The sequence below is a fragment of the Marmota marmota genome, unplaced genomic scaffold (assembly GCF_001458135.2).
Source record: "Marmota marmota marmota unplaced genomic scaffold, marMar, whole genome shotgun sequence".
Taxonomy (NCBI): domain Eukaryota; kingdom Metazoa; phylum Chordata; class Mammalia; order Rodentia; family Sciuridae; genus Marmota; species Marmota marmota.
Genome location: NW_026000037.1, coordinates 55759931 through 55777037, shown reverse-complemented (window position 1 = coordinate 55777037; position 17107 = coordinate 55759931). Strand labels below are relative to the sequence as shown.

Genomic DNA, 17107 nt, shown 5'->3' with positions numbered 1-17107 from the left:
ACCATTATAGGATGTATATGAAAGCATAGGTGTAGAAAACACTCATTTGGTATCAGAACTTGCCCAGGTAGGAGCTGGAGTTGTGGCTTAGTGGTAAAGCACTTGCCTAGCATGTGAGGCACTGGGTTTGACCCTCAGCACCACATAAAAAATAAATAAAATAAAGGTATTTTGTCCATCTACAACTTTAAAAAGTTTTTTAAAAAATGAAGAGTTAAGGAAACTAATTTTTAAGTAATGAAGCTGGCAAATAAACATCTCATTGTATTTAGAAATAGATGTCTCTGCTGTAGGAATATCCTTCAATTAATGGAAAGAGCGAGAGAGAAAGAGTGCTAGTCAGTGAGGTGGTGTTGGGTTTTGTGAGGATTAAAATGTGATAATAACCCAAGCCTAGTAGGAGAACAGCGACTGGAACAATTGCTATTGACTTGGAAGGTCCCACATATTCTGATCCCCTCCCTTTATGATTTCCCCTCCCTCTCGACACCCCTTTCCTTGTTTTATTCCTGCTCAGTGGCCAGTTGCCACTCTGCCTCGGGGTCTTTGCACCCGCTGTGTCCTCTGCTGAGTACTCCTTCTACTGCATGGCCACATGGTATTTTGTTTCCTGTTATACCATACAGGTCTGGTTCAAATGTTATCTCCTCAGAGGCTACCCTATCTAAAAGGAGATCCTTGTCATTATTTCCTTACATTTTTATTTATGCCCTAGCACTTATCACTATCTTACATCACATTATGATCTTTTGGTGTACTTCTGTGAACACCCATAAAATGTAAATAGCTCCACAAGACTTAAGAATCCTTTTGTTCATTGCCAACTCTCCAGACTAAGAACAGCACTTGGTGCATAATAGCTCCTCAGTATGTATGATGTGAATGAAGCAATGAATGAACTTCCCACCAGGTCTGGATTCTAATCCTTACTGTTCTCCACTACAAGTCTGTTCTTGCCTCACAACTTTCAAAAAAACATCAAACTGACAAGCCAATTTATATGCATCAGAATAGTCGGAGCTGTGTTTAGCCCTAAGCAGAGTAAACTGCTTCCTAGCACATAAACCCATTCCTAGTCCCTTGTCACTAAAGGGCTTTTTAGTACTAGCATTCTATTCTTGCTTTCATTTCCATTCATAAAGCATTATGATGAATTTATAGTGTTCAGCTCAGAGTGCTGGGCCCCAAACAAATTCTGAGCAAATATTAATCTTTCTGATTATTATTATGTACCCAAAGGGGTCTGTAAATATTCAGAGCACCCCAAGTCTATGGAAGTATACAGTGCAGGGGGAGGAATCTGCGTGGTTTTTTTTTTGTCCATTGTCTCCGCCACAGAAAGTCCCAGAGAGTTCCTAAGGGCAGGTGACCTGTCAGGCACAGCCTCTTCCTCATCATAGTTCAGTTTCACTTGCTGGATGTTTTTCCAGGCTGTACAAAGTGTCCCAGAGTCTTCCAGGAATAAAAAGGACAACCACCAAAAAGAAGTGTTGCTTCCCTTTATATTGTTAATTGGATTTGCTTAGGAAAAAGAAAAGAATTGGGCTTTGTCAGCAGGAAAGGGAGAGGGTCCTTGCTTGTTCAGGGGTGAGCTGGCACTTTTTTGAGTCTGGCCATCGTCCTACTGAACACTGTGGTATCTCCACTGGCTTTCCCAATCTAGGGAGGTTCAATGGCTGCCCAGCATTTCTTGGGTGGGAAGGTTTCTCTTCACGTTCAAGTATCTCAGGCCTCTGTGGCAGGGCAGGCGTGTGGGTATGCAGATGGAAGTTTCCTGTGACCCTGCTCCAGGAAAAGCACGCGCTCCGTGCTGGCCTGAGGACGTGGCGCCTAGGCGCTGCTGATGCTTGACCTTGCTGTCTGCACAGGGACTAACAACATCCGGCCTCTACTGAGCACTTAAAACGTGCCGGGCACCATTCTAAGTGTCTAAGGTGTATTTCCTCATTTCGTCCACCGTAACCCCACAAGGTCGGCACAGTTCCTTTACTCACTTCATGGAGGGAATGCTGGGGCCTGGAGTTAACTCCATCACTCGCCTGAGGACACACATGAAGGAGGTGACAGACCTGGGATTCTAACCTGGGCCCTCTGACTGGGTATCTTTGAGTAACCACTCCATTCTACACCTATGGCTGTGGGGAAGAGGCCGCAGGGGGAGAACCAAGGGGGGAGTCAAACAAAAGCACTTTTTAAAATGGACTCAGTGCTTTTAATTGCAGTGTTCTGAAGCTCCACAGCTCCTGGTGGCTTAGCAGCTAGAGATCCACCTCACAGCTGCCTGGGTACAGACCGACATGTTTCCAGGACCTCTACTGAAGGCATCTGTGCAATTGGAAGGCATTTTGGGGGTGGAAAGTGGCATTGTTGAGTGTCTGGTATAGTGGAAAAGGAGGGGACTCCGACATTAAATGTCATCAACCTAACCCTTTGAGGCTGGCCTGAGTTAGACCCACCTCTCTGAACAGCACAGTTGTGTCCCTCTATAGACTCTCAACTTTCCACTTATTGGTGACCCCAAGGGTTTTAGAATCAGCATTCAAATTAGCCAAGTAGAGTGGCTGTAACCCTCTATGCTTGCATTTTAAGCCCTAGTGACCATTTGTGGAAACTCAGCGGACAACTCCACTCTCTAAGTCAGAAGGTATTGAGATAAAGCATGGCGAGTAGGGTGGGTCATTGTCTTGCAGGCTTTTGGCTCTTAATGCTTTTTACCTTAACAGATTCTAATGGCTCAATTCTAATCCAGAGAAAATCACTTTTATAAGAGGTGGCAAGTGAGGAGAGAGCTGTCACTTTTGTAGTCAGAAGGTTTGTCAGGGGGCAACCACTGCTATGCAGCTCTTCTGTGCCATGGTCTAGGGAAGCCACACATGCATGCTTTTAGGGTACCTGATAAACAGAAATAAATGCCTTTGGTGCTTTCCTGAGACAGAGGCCGCAACACACACCTACTCCGAGATTGGTTTCTTCCTAGTCCCTTGATGGAGCTGCTTTATTGTGGTTACCACAGTCATAGGGAGTCCAGGGAGCAGAGCTCACCTCGAACAAGACATGGAATATTTTTTTCCCTCACAAAAATAATCAGGAACAAGCTTGGATGTGACTTGTGCTTACTTGTCTAGTTCTTTCTCATTTCTTTTCTTCCACTTTACATCCACCATTTCTAATTTGAGTGAAGATGTCATTGGTAATTGTCTTGGCACATGTAAAATTGATGATGTGTGGCCTTTTGATGGGTAATACTAGCTCAAAATACTCAAGTGAGTTTTGAAGATTCTTAACCAGGGAAATGACATACACTGGTTTTTAATCCACTTATATTCTAATTTCTTCTCAGCATGCAAGGCAGGTCAATATATTTTCATTAGTAGTTAATAAAGACAAACCAATAAATAAGACAAAACAATAAAGTCAAAGGCCAATATTTGACTTAGATTTTTAAAACAATTCTCCTTTTGAAAGAAAGAAGCCATGGAAAACATGTGGTTTTAGATTCAATATTTTAGATACAGCACAAAGTAAACTGTAAGAATAATATAAGTGACTCATAATCAATCTTAGAGGATCTTACTTTAATTGTAAAAAGTGGTTTAAAAGAAACACCATAATTATGCCCTGTATCTGCGAGGAACTAATTAAAATTGAGCTCAGACCTTCTTGTACTTCTAAAAAGCAGGTGGAATAAGTGGAATATCATCAAACTAAAAATCTTCTGCCCAGCAAAGAAAATGATTAAAAGTACGAGACAAGAACCTTCAGAATGGGAGAAAATCTTGGCCAGCTATTCTAGTGTTAGGGGATTAATATCCAAAATATGAAAAGAACTCAAAAAACTTAACACCAAAAAAACAAAACCCACAAATAACCCAATCAACAAATGTACAAAAGAACTAAACAGACCTTCTCAAAAGAAGAAACACAAATGGCCAATACATATATGAAAAAATATTCAACATATCTAGCAATCAGGGATATGCAAATTAAAACTACACCAAAATTTCATCTCATTCCAGTGAGAATGGCAATGATCAATACTAAGAAAAATAATAAATGCTGGTGAGGTTGTTGGGGGAAGGTACACTTGTTCATTGTTGGTGAGGTTGCAGACTAGTATAACTATGCTGGAAAGCAGTTTGGAGACTCCTTACAAAACTAGGGATAGAACATTCATATGACCTAACTCATTAGTATATTTGCAAAAGACCTAAAATTGGCATTCTACAGTGATATAGCCACATCAGTGTTTATAGCAACAATTCACAATAGCTAAATTATGGGATCAACCCAGATACTTGTCAATAGGTAAATGGATTAAGAAATTGTGGCATATATATAAAATAGAGTTCTACTCAGCCATTAAAAAGAATAAAATTATGGAATTTGCTAGTATATGGATGGAAATGGAGAATATCATGTTAAGTGAAAGAAGGAACTCAAAGGTCAAATGTCTTCTCTCATATGCAGAAGCTAGAGTAAACTAAAGAAAGGGGGAGAGAAGAATAGGATAACAATCAAATATAAATTAATAGATGAACAAAAGGAAGTCTAGTAGAATAGAGGAAGGAGAATGGGAAAGGGGAGAGAGCACAGGAGGGCAAGGGGGAGGAAAAAGGGGGGATCATGAACTAAATTGATTTGCATGCTTTTATGAGTTTATTAGGATGAACTCAACCAGTAGGTATAATTATAAAGCCCTAATAATTAACAAGAAAGCAAGTGAAAGAGCCCTTCCTTCTTTATGAATTAAGGAGGAATTTTAGAAATCTCAAATTCGTCCGTTGTGATATCACCCCAGCTTTCTTTGTACCAGCAACAGCTTCTGATTTGGGGCTGGGTATGCTGATGTTTTCCATTTAAGCTTTATCAGCTATAGGAATATACCACAGTGAATCTTACCATCGTGTATACTGCAAGAAATTAATTAAAAAATAATCATGGGTAAATTGGTAGAAAGAGCAGTCGAGTAGAAGGAAGGGAGCAAGGGGTGGGAGGAAGGGAGAGGAAGGGGAGGTACCGAATAAGAGCAAGATAGGTTCCATGCTTGTATAATTATGTCAAAATGAATTCTACTGTCTTGTATAACTAAAAAGAACCAATAAAAACAAGATAGTCACAAGCTCATCTTATAAATAGATTATTGAAAAGTTACCAGAGGCTGTTGGTGAGATGGGGAACACAGAGCGGTGAGGGTGTGAGTGAGGCCAGTGGGTGCACAGTTCAAGAAGACAGAACTAAGTGCTGGTGTGCTATCACACAGTGTGGTGAGTAAGTTGACAATGACATATTCTGTATTCCAAAATAGTTAGAAGAGAGGTTCTTAAAAGAAATGATAAATGTATGAGGTGGTGAATATGTTAATGACTCTGATTTGATCATCACATACTGTATACATATATATCAAATCATCCCTTTGCATCCATAAATATGTACGATTATTATGTGTAATTAAAAAAATTAACAAATAGGGCTGGGGGGAGGTGTAGCTCAGCGGTAGAGTGCTTGCCTGCCATGCACAAGGCCCTGCGTTCAATCACTAGGACCACAAAAATAATTAATTAACAATAAAGTAATTAAAGTTAGTGATTGGCAATTGAAATAAAATTTAAGCTCTGTGATTCAAGTGGCTGAGTTCTCTGGCTAGCCATTTTATCATTACTAACTGCCTTGATTCTGGTTCCTGAGAATAATATAAGAAGGTGAAATGGGAAGATGAGCGATGGTGCCCTTCTTGGATGTCCAGGCTGAGAGTCTCATCAAGTCCTTACCGGCTCTCTCTGACCCAGGGAACACATAAGAACTTCCAGTCCTATACATCTGTTCATTCCCAAGCTGAGTGTTTCTGTGTGTATGGGGCAGGAAGGAAGTCTTGTGGTGGTGGGGAGTCAGGTCAAGTGGACAGGACAGGCACTTTTCAAAGCTTTTTATTAGCAAAACAAAATATGATGCTGAACAGGAGCATATCCTATAACTGCTGGCAAAGCTGCTGTAGAGTAGTTGGGAGAGGGACTGAGGAAGGAGCAGAGTCTGCCCACCTAGCCTCCTCCTCGCCCCCCCAAAATAGGTGCTGAGGGCTCCTCACAGATCCTTTGAGCCACAGGGCTTTAAAGCCCCTGGGCTTGATGACCACTGAGGTCCCTGCTCCTGGAGGACCCTATGACTCTGTGAAGCACACTGGTACAAGACCCCCTGATCATGTTGGAACCCCCATAGCAGTGCCTGAAACCGCCTGCCCACTTGGAAGAGGCCTGTGCACTGAGCCTGGGTTAGCCTGGGTAAGGAGCCTAATGTCTCACCTTTGCCACGACCTAATCTATAAAACAGGAATGGATAAGAGTATGTATATGCCACTTTGGGTAGTGAGGACTAAAGTAAAGAGATCAAGTACAAGACACTTCGAATACAGTGCCAGGTCTGTGAGTGTTCTCTTCCATGATTTCATTTTTTTTCTAACTTTTGTTCAAAATAATAGGCTACGTACAGTATGATGTCAGTAAATGGCTCTGACTTAACCATTTATTGCTCCTAAGAAGTGGCCTAACTTTAACTTCTTGAAAGTTATGAGTGACTAAAGGTACAGAGCAGCTCAGACATTAACACATTCTTTCACTCAGCAAACATCTACTGAACATCCACGCTGTGCCAGGACCCTGCTAGTCACATGGGACACAAAGATCCTCAAGGAGTTCAGCTTCCAAGGGGAGAGGAAGAGAAGGGAACAAAGAATAAGAGTGTAGGACAGTTAAAGATAGAGCAGAGGTAAATGCTCACTGTGCACATAGAAATAGGGGACACTTTTTCAGACTAGGAACTAGAGTCAAGGCCTTCCATGGTGGGACAACTGGGTCATGAAGAATGGAGTCAGCCAATAAAGGTGAAGATGTATGGATCAGGCCGGTGACAGAGCCTGTGCTAATATAGGCACCTGCCTGTGATGTCAGTGGAGGGACTCAGAGTGGGGAGGAGGAGATCGCAGGTAGTTCAGGGAGGAGGAGGGGATTGGGGATCATGGGGAGATGGGGAGAGACACGATAAAAGGCAGAGCTCAAATCTCACATGTCCTTTGTAAAATGCCATGAGAGCTGAATTTTATCCTGAAAGTCATGGGAGTCTTTGAAGGGTCTTAAACAGGGTCCTGGTCACAGAGTAGAAGATACATAGAGACAGGGATAGGGTACCAGTCAGCCAGCCCACAAATTGAGGGAACTCTGCCTGGATTAGGAAAAGAAAAAGCCCTCTGATGGCACAGAGTAGGGTGAGAGTGAATTCAATTTTTGCCTCCGCTTATTGTGCTCAGGTGCTTTGTGTAGCATACAAACCACACAGCTGCAGGACAGTAACTCTGTCCTGCAGTCATAAGACTGGCTTGCAAGAATTTTTCCAGAACAATGGAGAAAGCCATAAAATCCAAAGAAAACTATAGATGTAAAGGAGGTTCAGAAGAGAGAAATACGAAATCATGGTCACGAATTAAGACAGAAGGAATCATGGGAAGGTGTGGCCCCTGGGGGCTGGGCTTGACTGAGTAGGCTGTGGTCCTAGTAATCATGGTAAAATATCTAAAAGGAATGCCTCCTTTGGAGAAAAATTTATGAACTCTATTTGGTTAGGTTAACTTTGAGGTTCCATGACACACTGAGGAGAAAGGAAGCATTCCATCTAATGTTGAAGGTATGTCTTGAAGTCCATCCAGACATGTTGCCTAGCAATGTACATTTGGAAGTCATCCATATGTAAGGGAGCTGAGGCTGTGGGAATTAGAGCACCCAGGACAATGAGTTGGGTAGAAAAGGTGAGATTTATTAAAGAAGTTATTTGGGCTTCTAAATGTCTTTGGTAACAGGATCTGCAATGGTTTGTGGATAGAATAAATGGCCAAGTACACCCCCTTATTTTTTCTTTTTTCTAATGTCCACAGCAATGGTTCTTGCCATTTGGAAATCTGATCTTCAGCTTCCTTTCAGAGGAACAATTGATTTTCCCATCAAAGCCTGTTTAAACATTAGCTATGAGGGTTAAGGGAGCCAAACATAGTTTCTGGGAATGTGTCTTTGTCTCCTTAAATCTGATCTGTAATTGTATTACAGTGAACTCTTAAGGACCTTGGCATTAGGCATTGTAGAAGCTGTTGTGTGTCTCTGGCCAAATCTGAGTTTGCTACTGCAAAACAAAAGGGAAACCCAAGTAATTTCTTGGATAAAAGAAGCTAAGCATAACCAGGAATAGCAGAATAGCCAAGAAAAATGGGGTTTCAATAACAATTGCACTTTTCTATCACCTTTAGTTAGAATGAATGCCAGAAGGTAGCTGAGTGTGGAGAGAAAACAGTGTCTGCACTTCCAACTCCAATGTGATGCCGCCTCTCACTTCTCCATCTTAATACTGAACTCTGCCCACCAGAACCACATTCAACAGACTCGGAGGTAAAGGGTTCGGAAATGTAAATCTCCAAGGACAATAAAGATCTTGTTCTAATAATGTCTGAATAGTAATAATAAAATACAATCCCTTAATAATCTTTTACATAATTATTCATTCATCTACAAATACTTACTAAATGCATTTTCTGTGCAAAAAAGCTCCAATGGGCTACTTCCTAATGTCTTCCAATATGCTGGCTAGTGGATTTGCTGTCATGATTTTCTCTCGTGTCTAAGAGAACTATTTTACTTGTCTTATGGTGTTTCCCATTACTTGTCCCAAAATCCTAAGAAACAGGATAGCTTCTTTCAAAGACTATTGGCTTTCCGTGTATTTATCTAATGTAAGGGAAATGTATCATTGACTTATTTGTAATACACCCACACACCTAACAGGAAGTAAACCCGGGGCTTGTTTCTTGACAGCTGGAAGGAACTCACCTTTTATCTTATTTATGACTAAGGAAGTCATTTCTGAATCGCAGAATGGGGAGTAAAGGTGAATGTAATACCTGCTATGCTATGACCGGCCAACCTTGTTGTTGACTAAGTTATTATGTGGGGTTAGTTTAAGTACAATAGGCAGAGGGAGTCACCAGAATCACACCACTTCTGTTGGAGAGAAATGATCTAATCCTGGGAGATGAAGTGGACTCTGTCCCCTCAACTGACATGGAGGAATACGGTCTAAAAATATACAGTGTGCTACATGTCCACAAATTAATGGTGTTTGAGCTCATTAGAAAAGAGTTCTCCAAAAGTACCATCTTCTTCCATGTGGACAAGCATCCCTCAGGTTAACCATGTAATCAACAGCTGAGAAAGGAGAAGAAACTCGACAGCTCAGGTCCAGGGGATACTGAAAATGTACATTTATTGGGAATCTGTAGAGAGCACTTCAAAAGTGGCATCTCGGTTGAGGGTAAATGATTCAGTTGTACCAAGTTAGTGTCACAAAAGGTTTAGGAAAGCATCAATTGCAAAAAAAATCTAGCAGCCAGCATATTTGTTCCTTGCCTCTGTCCTCACAGCTCTCTCTGAGGTTTTGGACTCTTGGATACCAAATAATAAAAATCAGATGATGGCAACCCAGGTCACAGGAACAGCTAATCTGCTTTCAGATTCTCTCTGATCTGCAGGAGGCAGATGCTGTCTAACCTAAGTAATGAGTTGAATTTATAGAAGAGTTAACTGGTCTTGTTTTAAATAATTTCCTTTGAGACTGATAAAAATGTTTTCTTATAAAAGAAATACCTTCCCAGATGGGTTCTCCCCTCTTCCCTTTCAGGGACCAAAGTAGTTGGACTGTTAGGATGGAAATAATCCCATATTTTAAAAACTTTTTCCTTCTGTTTCCATTTGACAAGCCTGATTTTTCTTTAATAAAAGCCCATTTGAGTGCTTGAAGTCTTTCTTTGGCCTCATTCTTTGGTTCTGATAGAGTGCATGTTCTTTTTTGGTCTTGACCCACTAATACAGAAAGTAATTAACCCACAGCTTCTTTATCTTTTGGTATATATACAATATTTTAAGATTGAAAAAGTTTACCTTAAAAAATAAGCAATCTCTTCTAAAAGATCTCTTTAGAATTGCTTATTATAGAACTGCCTATAGGTGGGGAAAAGGCCTGAAAACCACTTATGAGCCAACTTAGTCCCTGGGTTCTCAGCGTTAAGCAGTGACCCTTTGTTACTTTTTTGACTTAGTTCAATGTGTTCTCTTCAGCACAGTGAACAGCTCGCTACTTGATCATGCCTAGTATTAAGAGAAAATGGTACTGAAAATGATGACTTTCATCCCTCCATCCATTCATTCATCTGATAATTTACCAAAGAAATCAGAGACAGGCTCCAAGAATTCATCTTACAAAAACGGTGAGACACAGCTTTCGCCCTTTTAGGGGAGACAAAGAATGCAATCTCATCATTGCTATCAGTGTGAAAAGTACAATATAGACATCAGACACAACAGTGGGCCCCTGAAGAGGTGATAAACTCAGTCTGAGGAATCCGACTCGACTGAGCCTTCCTAACCAGAATTCCCTCCTGTTGTTCCTTGATTTTTATGGTGTCCAGTCAATAAATGCCCAGTCGAGGAGAATCATTCTTCAAACCAATCTCTCCAGTACCAAACTATCACACTGTGTTCTGGAAGAAAGCAGGACAGTAAACACTCTTCTGGTCCTATCTCTTGCTGCAACTACAGAGGAAGAACTGTTCATCCCAAATGTGCATTCTGTACCTTTGCTGAAGAACAGATGTGACCTGCTTGCAGAAATTCTCTCCATTTTGAGAAAACTCCTTTAGGCTCTTGTATACCTTATTATACTGAAAAAGAGAAAAGATGAACAGGAGGATGATGAGTTCTTCCAAAGACAGAGCACCCATAAATTCAGAATGCTAATGACAAGTGCCATGTAATTGATTGTGTAGCTAGAGGAATGAGTTCTTAAAGTAAAGATTAAATCTCCTCTCCTGGAGAACTTTTAAAAAACAAATTTTGTTTCTCTGTTTCTCCCCTAGGCCAAGTGCAAACAATTCATCAGTGGGGTACACTTGAGTTGGTTTCCTGTCACCCTCATTGTTTTCAAGAAGGTCAAAAATACATTCTGGAGGACACTACATGATCATTTTGTGCCCTCTCCCCCAAAACTCCAAAATATTCCTGGACTTACAAGCAAAGGATGCAAAAGATGAACAGCTAAAGTGAGGGTTGTTTTTTTTGTTGTTGTTGTTTTTGTTTTTGCTTTTTTTTTTTTTTTTTTTGGCTAAGATACAAAAATGTAAGTGAATAACTTTTTAATAAAATTTTGGCCTAGTTCCCTCTATGGCCCCTATATCTTATTTTACTTTAGTAATAAGAATGTTATAGTAATGATAAATAATTTTATTTGGACCAAACCCTTGTAAATTTGTAAGTAAACTTTCATAAATTCACTCCTATATGAATTAAGCCTGCAGACACAAGAATTTCAAATAAGGTTCTGCCATTTGTTTTTCAACTCCACAATGTGATTCTGAACATTGTATTTGTAAGTGCAGACATTGATGACAACACATTTGCGGTGCCCAAACAGAGAGGGTAAATATCAGTTGACCCTGCAGCTTATGTGACACAAAACAGGTGAATTAGATGATGGAATGCCTCTAACACACTCTCCTATACTCTCCACCCAGGAGGTGCCATCGCAGATTGTGTTTTTCAGAATGATTTTATGTAAGAGGCTGCAATTCTGTGTGGATAGAGTGCTGTGCTGTGGCTCTTGGCTGATATAACGAGCCAGCCTCTTCCAGGGCTCACATGCCTGCAGCATTCAGATGAGCCCCATATTAAAAAGGGAAAGGGAAGGAAATTCACAGTTACTAAGATCCTTGTCAATGGCAGGCAGTCACATGCAGGATACCCTCAGGGCCCAGAAGCCTTGGCACAAATATACCTAGCATATGGACTAGCAGAGTATCAAACAGATGCTGCAGAGGAGGAAAGAACCCCCAAAATGACCTGATTTAAGTCTCTATATGGAAGTATGTAACAAACCAATACAGTCTTTTAGATCCTAAGTCCTTTTATCTATATCTGCATCTATCTATCTATCTATTAACTATAACTTTCCCCAAAATTTAATACAGAAAGCTATGATAATATTTAGAAGATACACGGTACAGGTTGAGCATCCAATTCAGAAAATCTGAAACCCAAAATACTTTAAAAATCCAAACTTTTGGAGTTCTAACCCAATGCCACAAATGGAAAATTCCACAGGTGACCTCATGTGACAGGTTGTAGTCAAAACACAGAGGCAGTAAAATTACTGAATAAAGTTACCTTTAGATTATATGTATGAGGTGTGTATGAAATATAAAAGAATTTCCTGTATAGACTTGGGTCTCCTCCCCAAGATTCTTTTATTATGCATATGCAAATATTCCAAAATCTGAAAAACAAAACAAAACAAAAAAAAACAAAAAAAAACTAAAACACTCTGGTCTGGAGCATTTTGGATAAGAAATACTCCACCTAGAGTAGCAAATAGCTCCATTGAAACAAAGACAGTGGTGAGGGTAGAAAAACGTGTATAGGGAATTAGCCTCAGGCAGGGATTGCAAACTCATGCACCTGCAGGATCCAGTTAGGCACCTGAATGCCTACGGGCCAGGGCAGGGCCCATGAGCTGCAGCCACAACTATCTGAACAGCTCTGGGCCATCACTGTCCTAAGGAAATGAGAACTAGGATAGCCAGATCTGTCAGTATGTTAAAAAAAAACTGAAGTCCAGTTTCATCTGAAATGAGATTTAAAAAAAAGTTGCAACAAACAATTCACAAATGTAAAAACTATCTGCAGTGCAAGCAAAACATATGTGTAATGGGGTTCTGATTTGTAGCTTCTGTCATGGAATGGGAATGGTTCTCCTCAGAGGATTATGAGAGAAAATCACAATTTGGTAACCAAACTTTCTGACTTTCATTTCCAATTAAACTAACCTGCCCTCTGTGATTGACATGATATTATGAAGGCTTTTTCCTCCCTTTCCAGATACACTGGGAAAGTACTTCCAGGTATATTGGGAAAGTTTTGGTGCTTTTTAAATTTTTGAGAATTCCACAATAAAGAAAATCAGTCAAGATTTTGTTTACTCTTACATGACCTAAACCTTTTCACTAAATTCCTCCGTAAATCTTTATTTTCTTCCTGTAACATGTAAGATAATCCCACAAAACATGTTGAAGCCAGGAGAAGAGAGTATGTAAGTGTTCAGCAGGGTATATACTCCAGGATGAAGTCATTTCTCAGCCCCCTTCACTCAGAAGTATACAGCTGTTGACTAAATGTGGTCCAAGAAGATGTGGGAGAAATGAGACCTAGGATAGCCAGATCTGTCAGTATGTTCAGCGAAGGACCTTTCTTCCTCTTTCCTGTTTCCTGGGCTTCAAAACAATGGGCCATGTCATAAAGTAGTGTTGAGATTGAACATCATGGGCTAAGATCATAGATCAGAAGAGAGAATGAGCCTGTGTCCCTGATGACTGTGGAGTCCAATGCACAAACCCTTAACTCTCTACTTTGGGACTTATTTTCCTGTGTGAGAGAAATACAAGCTATTTTAAAAGTCATTCTTATTTAGGAGTTTTCTATTATGCGGCTTAACATAGCTGTAATTCAGTCTTTTAGCTTTTGATTCTAAATTATGAAACATTTCTGTTTCATAAAATAAAAATGATATAGAAAGTAATGTTTCATATTATGTTTTCTGCTTAAGTTATAAAAATATTAACATTTTCCTTCTGCTTTCTCTTTGAGCAAGTATTTCTTATTTTTTAAAAATAATTTCTTTGGCTATTCTTGGGCATTTGTTATTCCTTATAAACATTTACCTAATTACAATTTTAAAAAAGCCCATTGGGATCCTAATTGGAATTGTATTACGTTTATATATCAATTAGGGAAATAGACTTTTTAAATAGTATTTTGACTTCCCAACCAAGAACATAGTCTTTCAATTTGTTCAAATCTTATTTCATGTTCAATAAACTTTAATGATTTTCTTTACAGACCCTGTGACTTTCTTATTTGATTTATTTAGAAATGCCTCCCAGTATTAGGCTGTATATTTTTATGGATCCTGCTGGCTTTTTCTTTTTCTAGCCACAGCAAAGCAGATGCAAAGGCCTAGAAAAGAAACCATGGAGCCATGGACAAGAGAGAGAGATGTGGATTTATGCTTATAGAGTAAGTTTTTCTGCTCTCAAATACTATATAAGACTGGGGCTAGGGCTGGGGTTGGGGTTGGGGGGAGGCGCAGTGGGGAGATAGATTAGAGGGATGCAAGACCTTCAGAGGGGGAAAGGAAAAGAGCCCCCATCAGGAGAACTCAGAGTGGAAGGAATCCCAAGATAAAACAGCCTAAGAAAAGATCCACAGGTCCATGTCACCTAAGGACAGCTGTTCGTAACAGTCCTGGGGAGAGGATAGGGAGCCTTGGTCATCACTTGTGAGGATGGGGACATGTAGGGCAAACCTTGTCTATAACCAAAGAAAAAATGAATAAAGCATTTAAGAATCCTCTATGCTGTGGCTGCAGGGGTGCTGCCTTTCCCAAACATACCAAGCAAGCCGCCAGGCCATCCTAAATATTTATAAACCAGTTGCCTTCAGGGGTGGTGGGGTAGCCTGTGGCAAAGCAAAGAGTGGTCTGTATCCCCAAAGGCATTCACATTCAGTTTTCTAAAGTATGGGGTGCACAAACAAAGCTTGGTTTACCATTGGCCCTTGGGCTGCCAGGTATAGATTTTGAAGGATGATCTTTTATCATTTAATAGATCAGTACTTCCTAACTTTTTTTACATCATGGCATATACAGAAATTTTTTTAATTGGAAAAGGTGGAAAATGGACAAGGTTGTTTTCAGCAGAGAAACCATCCATGGCTTCACCCTCTCAGCCATACTCTGCCAATTCAAAGAGCTGAGGGGATTACCTGAATTCTGGTGTACCCAGGTATACACAAGCCAGGAAGATTTTCAATACATTACGTTGTTGTTAACTTAGTCATCAGATAAGAAAGGGATGTCTTGTTTATAACAGCAATGGAGAGAATCTTTATCTTTGACCCTATATGCAATGTGTGGGAAAGTCCCCAACAAACCCTGATCCAGATTGTGATAAAAGTGACATCATAACTAAAAGAGTTGTTAAGAACACTTTCATTTTCTCAGCAGAATTCCTTATTTAGAATGAACATTTTTGTACCTTTCATCATGTACCATCTACTCAGACTTGAAGCAGAAAATCTGGGCAATTATCTGCTTTGAGGGGATGAAAACTCTTGCTTTGACTTGGGCTCCCCTTCTCCTATCACTCTTTTCCATCCCACCCCTCTCTAAAGGCGTTCTATGAAGTACAGATGGGAAACCACTAGAGTCCACTTATTTATAGTCAGGGCCCAAAGAACTGAAGATAATCTCATTAGATAAGGACAGAACTGGGATTAGAAATGTGAATGAGCAAATCAATTAGAGAACCCATTGGAATCAAATATTTTTATAAATGACTAATCAGTATAATCAACTAAGTTTACTTAGAGTGCTGGTCCTGGTTATCAGCAGTACAGATGGCCTCTTAATGTCATCAACCAGCATGAGAAGGCTACTCCCATCAAGCTTCTGGACACCCAACCGCCTTTAAATATGCACTCCAGGAAAAAAATCTAATATAAATTTTACATCTCCATATGAATTTATATTAACATGCTGCATCCATTAATTACTAGGAAAGAAATGTATGAGTTTTTTCCCCTGATAAAGGAATTTCAGGCTGGTGATAAAATATTAGGAACATTTCTAAGGCCCTAGAAGAATATCTTCCCATAGAAAACTGGTTTACATTGACATTTACTATTCAGTCATCAAGAAAAAGTTTCTGCCCAGCACTTGTGAGCAAATTGTGTTGCATAAATATTGCCATTACAAAAAAAAATGGCTTTCAAAAAAAATGGCTTTAATACAAACCCTTTATCTGTCTCTCTACAGGTTTTTTTTTCTTACCAAAATACATGAATAATGACTACAATCCTTTGCTTCCAATGCCACCAATTTTAGCTTTTCAGTACCATTTATTAATGATTAATTTAGGCAATCAGCACATGAATAATTAGATGGAGGACTTGTAAAAAATATGCAATGTCTATATGGAATTTGGCCTAGCTGTTTTTTCTAGCTTTCCACAGTTTGAATGATAAAGAAGGGCAAATTCAGTTATTCTAGACAACTATTTTTATTCTAGATGTTAGTATGGAAATATTTGCCGGTTGATAATGCTGATCTTTGGTATTAAAGAAACCGTGATATTCCACTTACATTTAATTAAATAAGCTTTTGCTGAATGCCTTTCCCATGCCAGGCACAAATGTGAATGCTGATTCATTGGGGAAAATATTTCAAAACACTACCCCTCTAATTTATTAGCCATCTGTGTGATATTTGGAATCCCTGTGGTTGGCTATCAAGAGCATGCGATATAATCCTCTTATTTTACAGATGACAAAACAGGGGCCTAAGAAATGTGAAACCATATGTTACTCATCTACTGTGGCATGCTGGGGATACCAGGGGCCACATGACAGCCATGCCAAACTCAACCTTCCTACTCCATCTCTGGGGTGGATCGGAAGCCCTCAGGAGCCATGGACCATGCACTAGTAGCTTCTGAGTTAGCTCCAGTGATCTAGGCTGAGCCGCCAAGATGGGAAGCTCAGCTGGCATCTGAACCTGATCACCAACCTGAGGGACAGCCTGGTCCCAGGATAGAGGTTGCCTTGTGGAGATCAGAGTCTTGCTTTGACAGCCCTACCTGGAAACTATATAAGTGCATCTAAAGCAAGAAGCGGGCTACAGCTTGTTGTCTGGGGATAATTTGATCCTATTTCCTTGCACATGGATTTGAAGATGATTTCACTTGACATATTTTTAGGTTTAGAAGCTGAGCTCAGAGGATCAAGGCCCAGAGCCAATTCTTTTTCTTTTCAAAAGCAGAACTTTAAAAAATTTTCTTTAAATAAGTTCTGACACTCTCAAGATCAGTTAAAAGCCCTACTTCACATTTAGTCAATCTTTGTACTACCCTGGTGACAATAATTTCAAAATAAATGCTGACCTGGCTCTTTCAAGTTGATTTGTGTATGTGTGTGTG

General features: G+C 40.0%; 1 protein-coding gene across 6 annotated transcripts in view; it reads right to left on the bottom strand.

Annotated features, from left to right (window-relative positions):
- Nostrin (nitric oxide synthase trafficking) overlaps positions 1-17107 on the bottom strand; it is a 58645-nt gene that overhangs the window by 36620 nt on the left and 4918 nt on the right. For 4 of the 6 annotated variants that reach the window (XM_015479278.2, XM_048812425.1, XM_015479275.2 and 1 more), the window contains exon 3: positions 10662-10747. The exons of the other annotated variants lie outside the window; for them this stretch is intronic. In XM_015479278.2, the coding sequence (XP_015334764.1) occupies positions 10662-10747 (86 nt within the window). The remainder of the gene's footprint in view (positions 1-10661; positions 10748-17107) is intronic. 6 annotated transcript variants of the gene reach the window in all.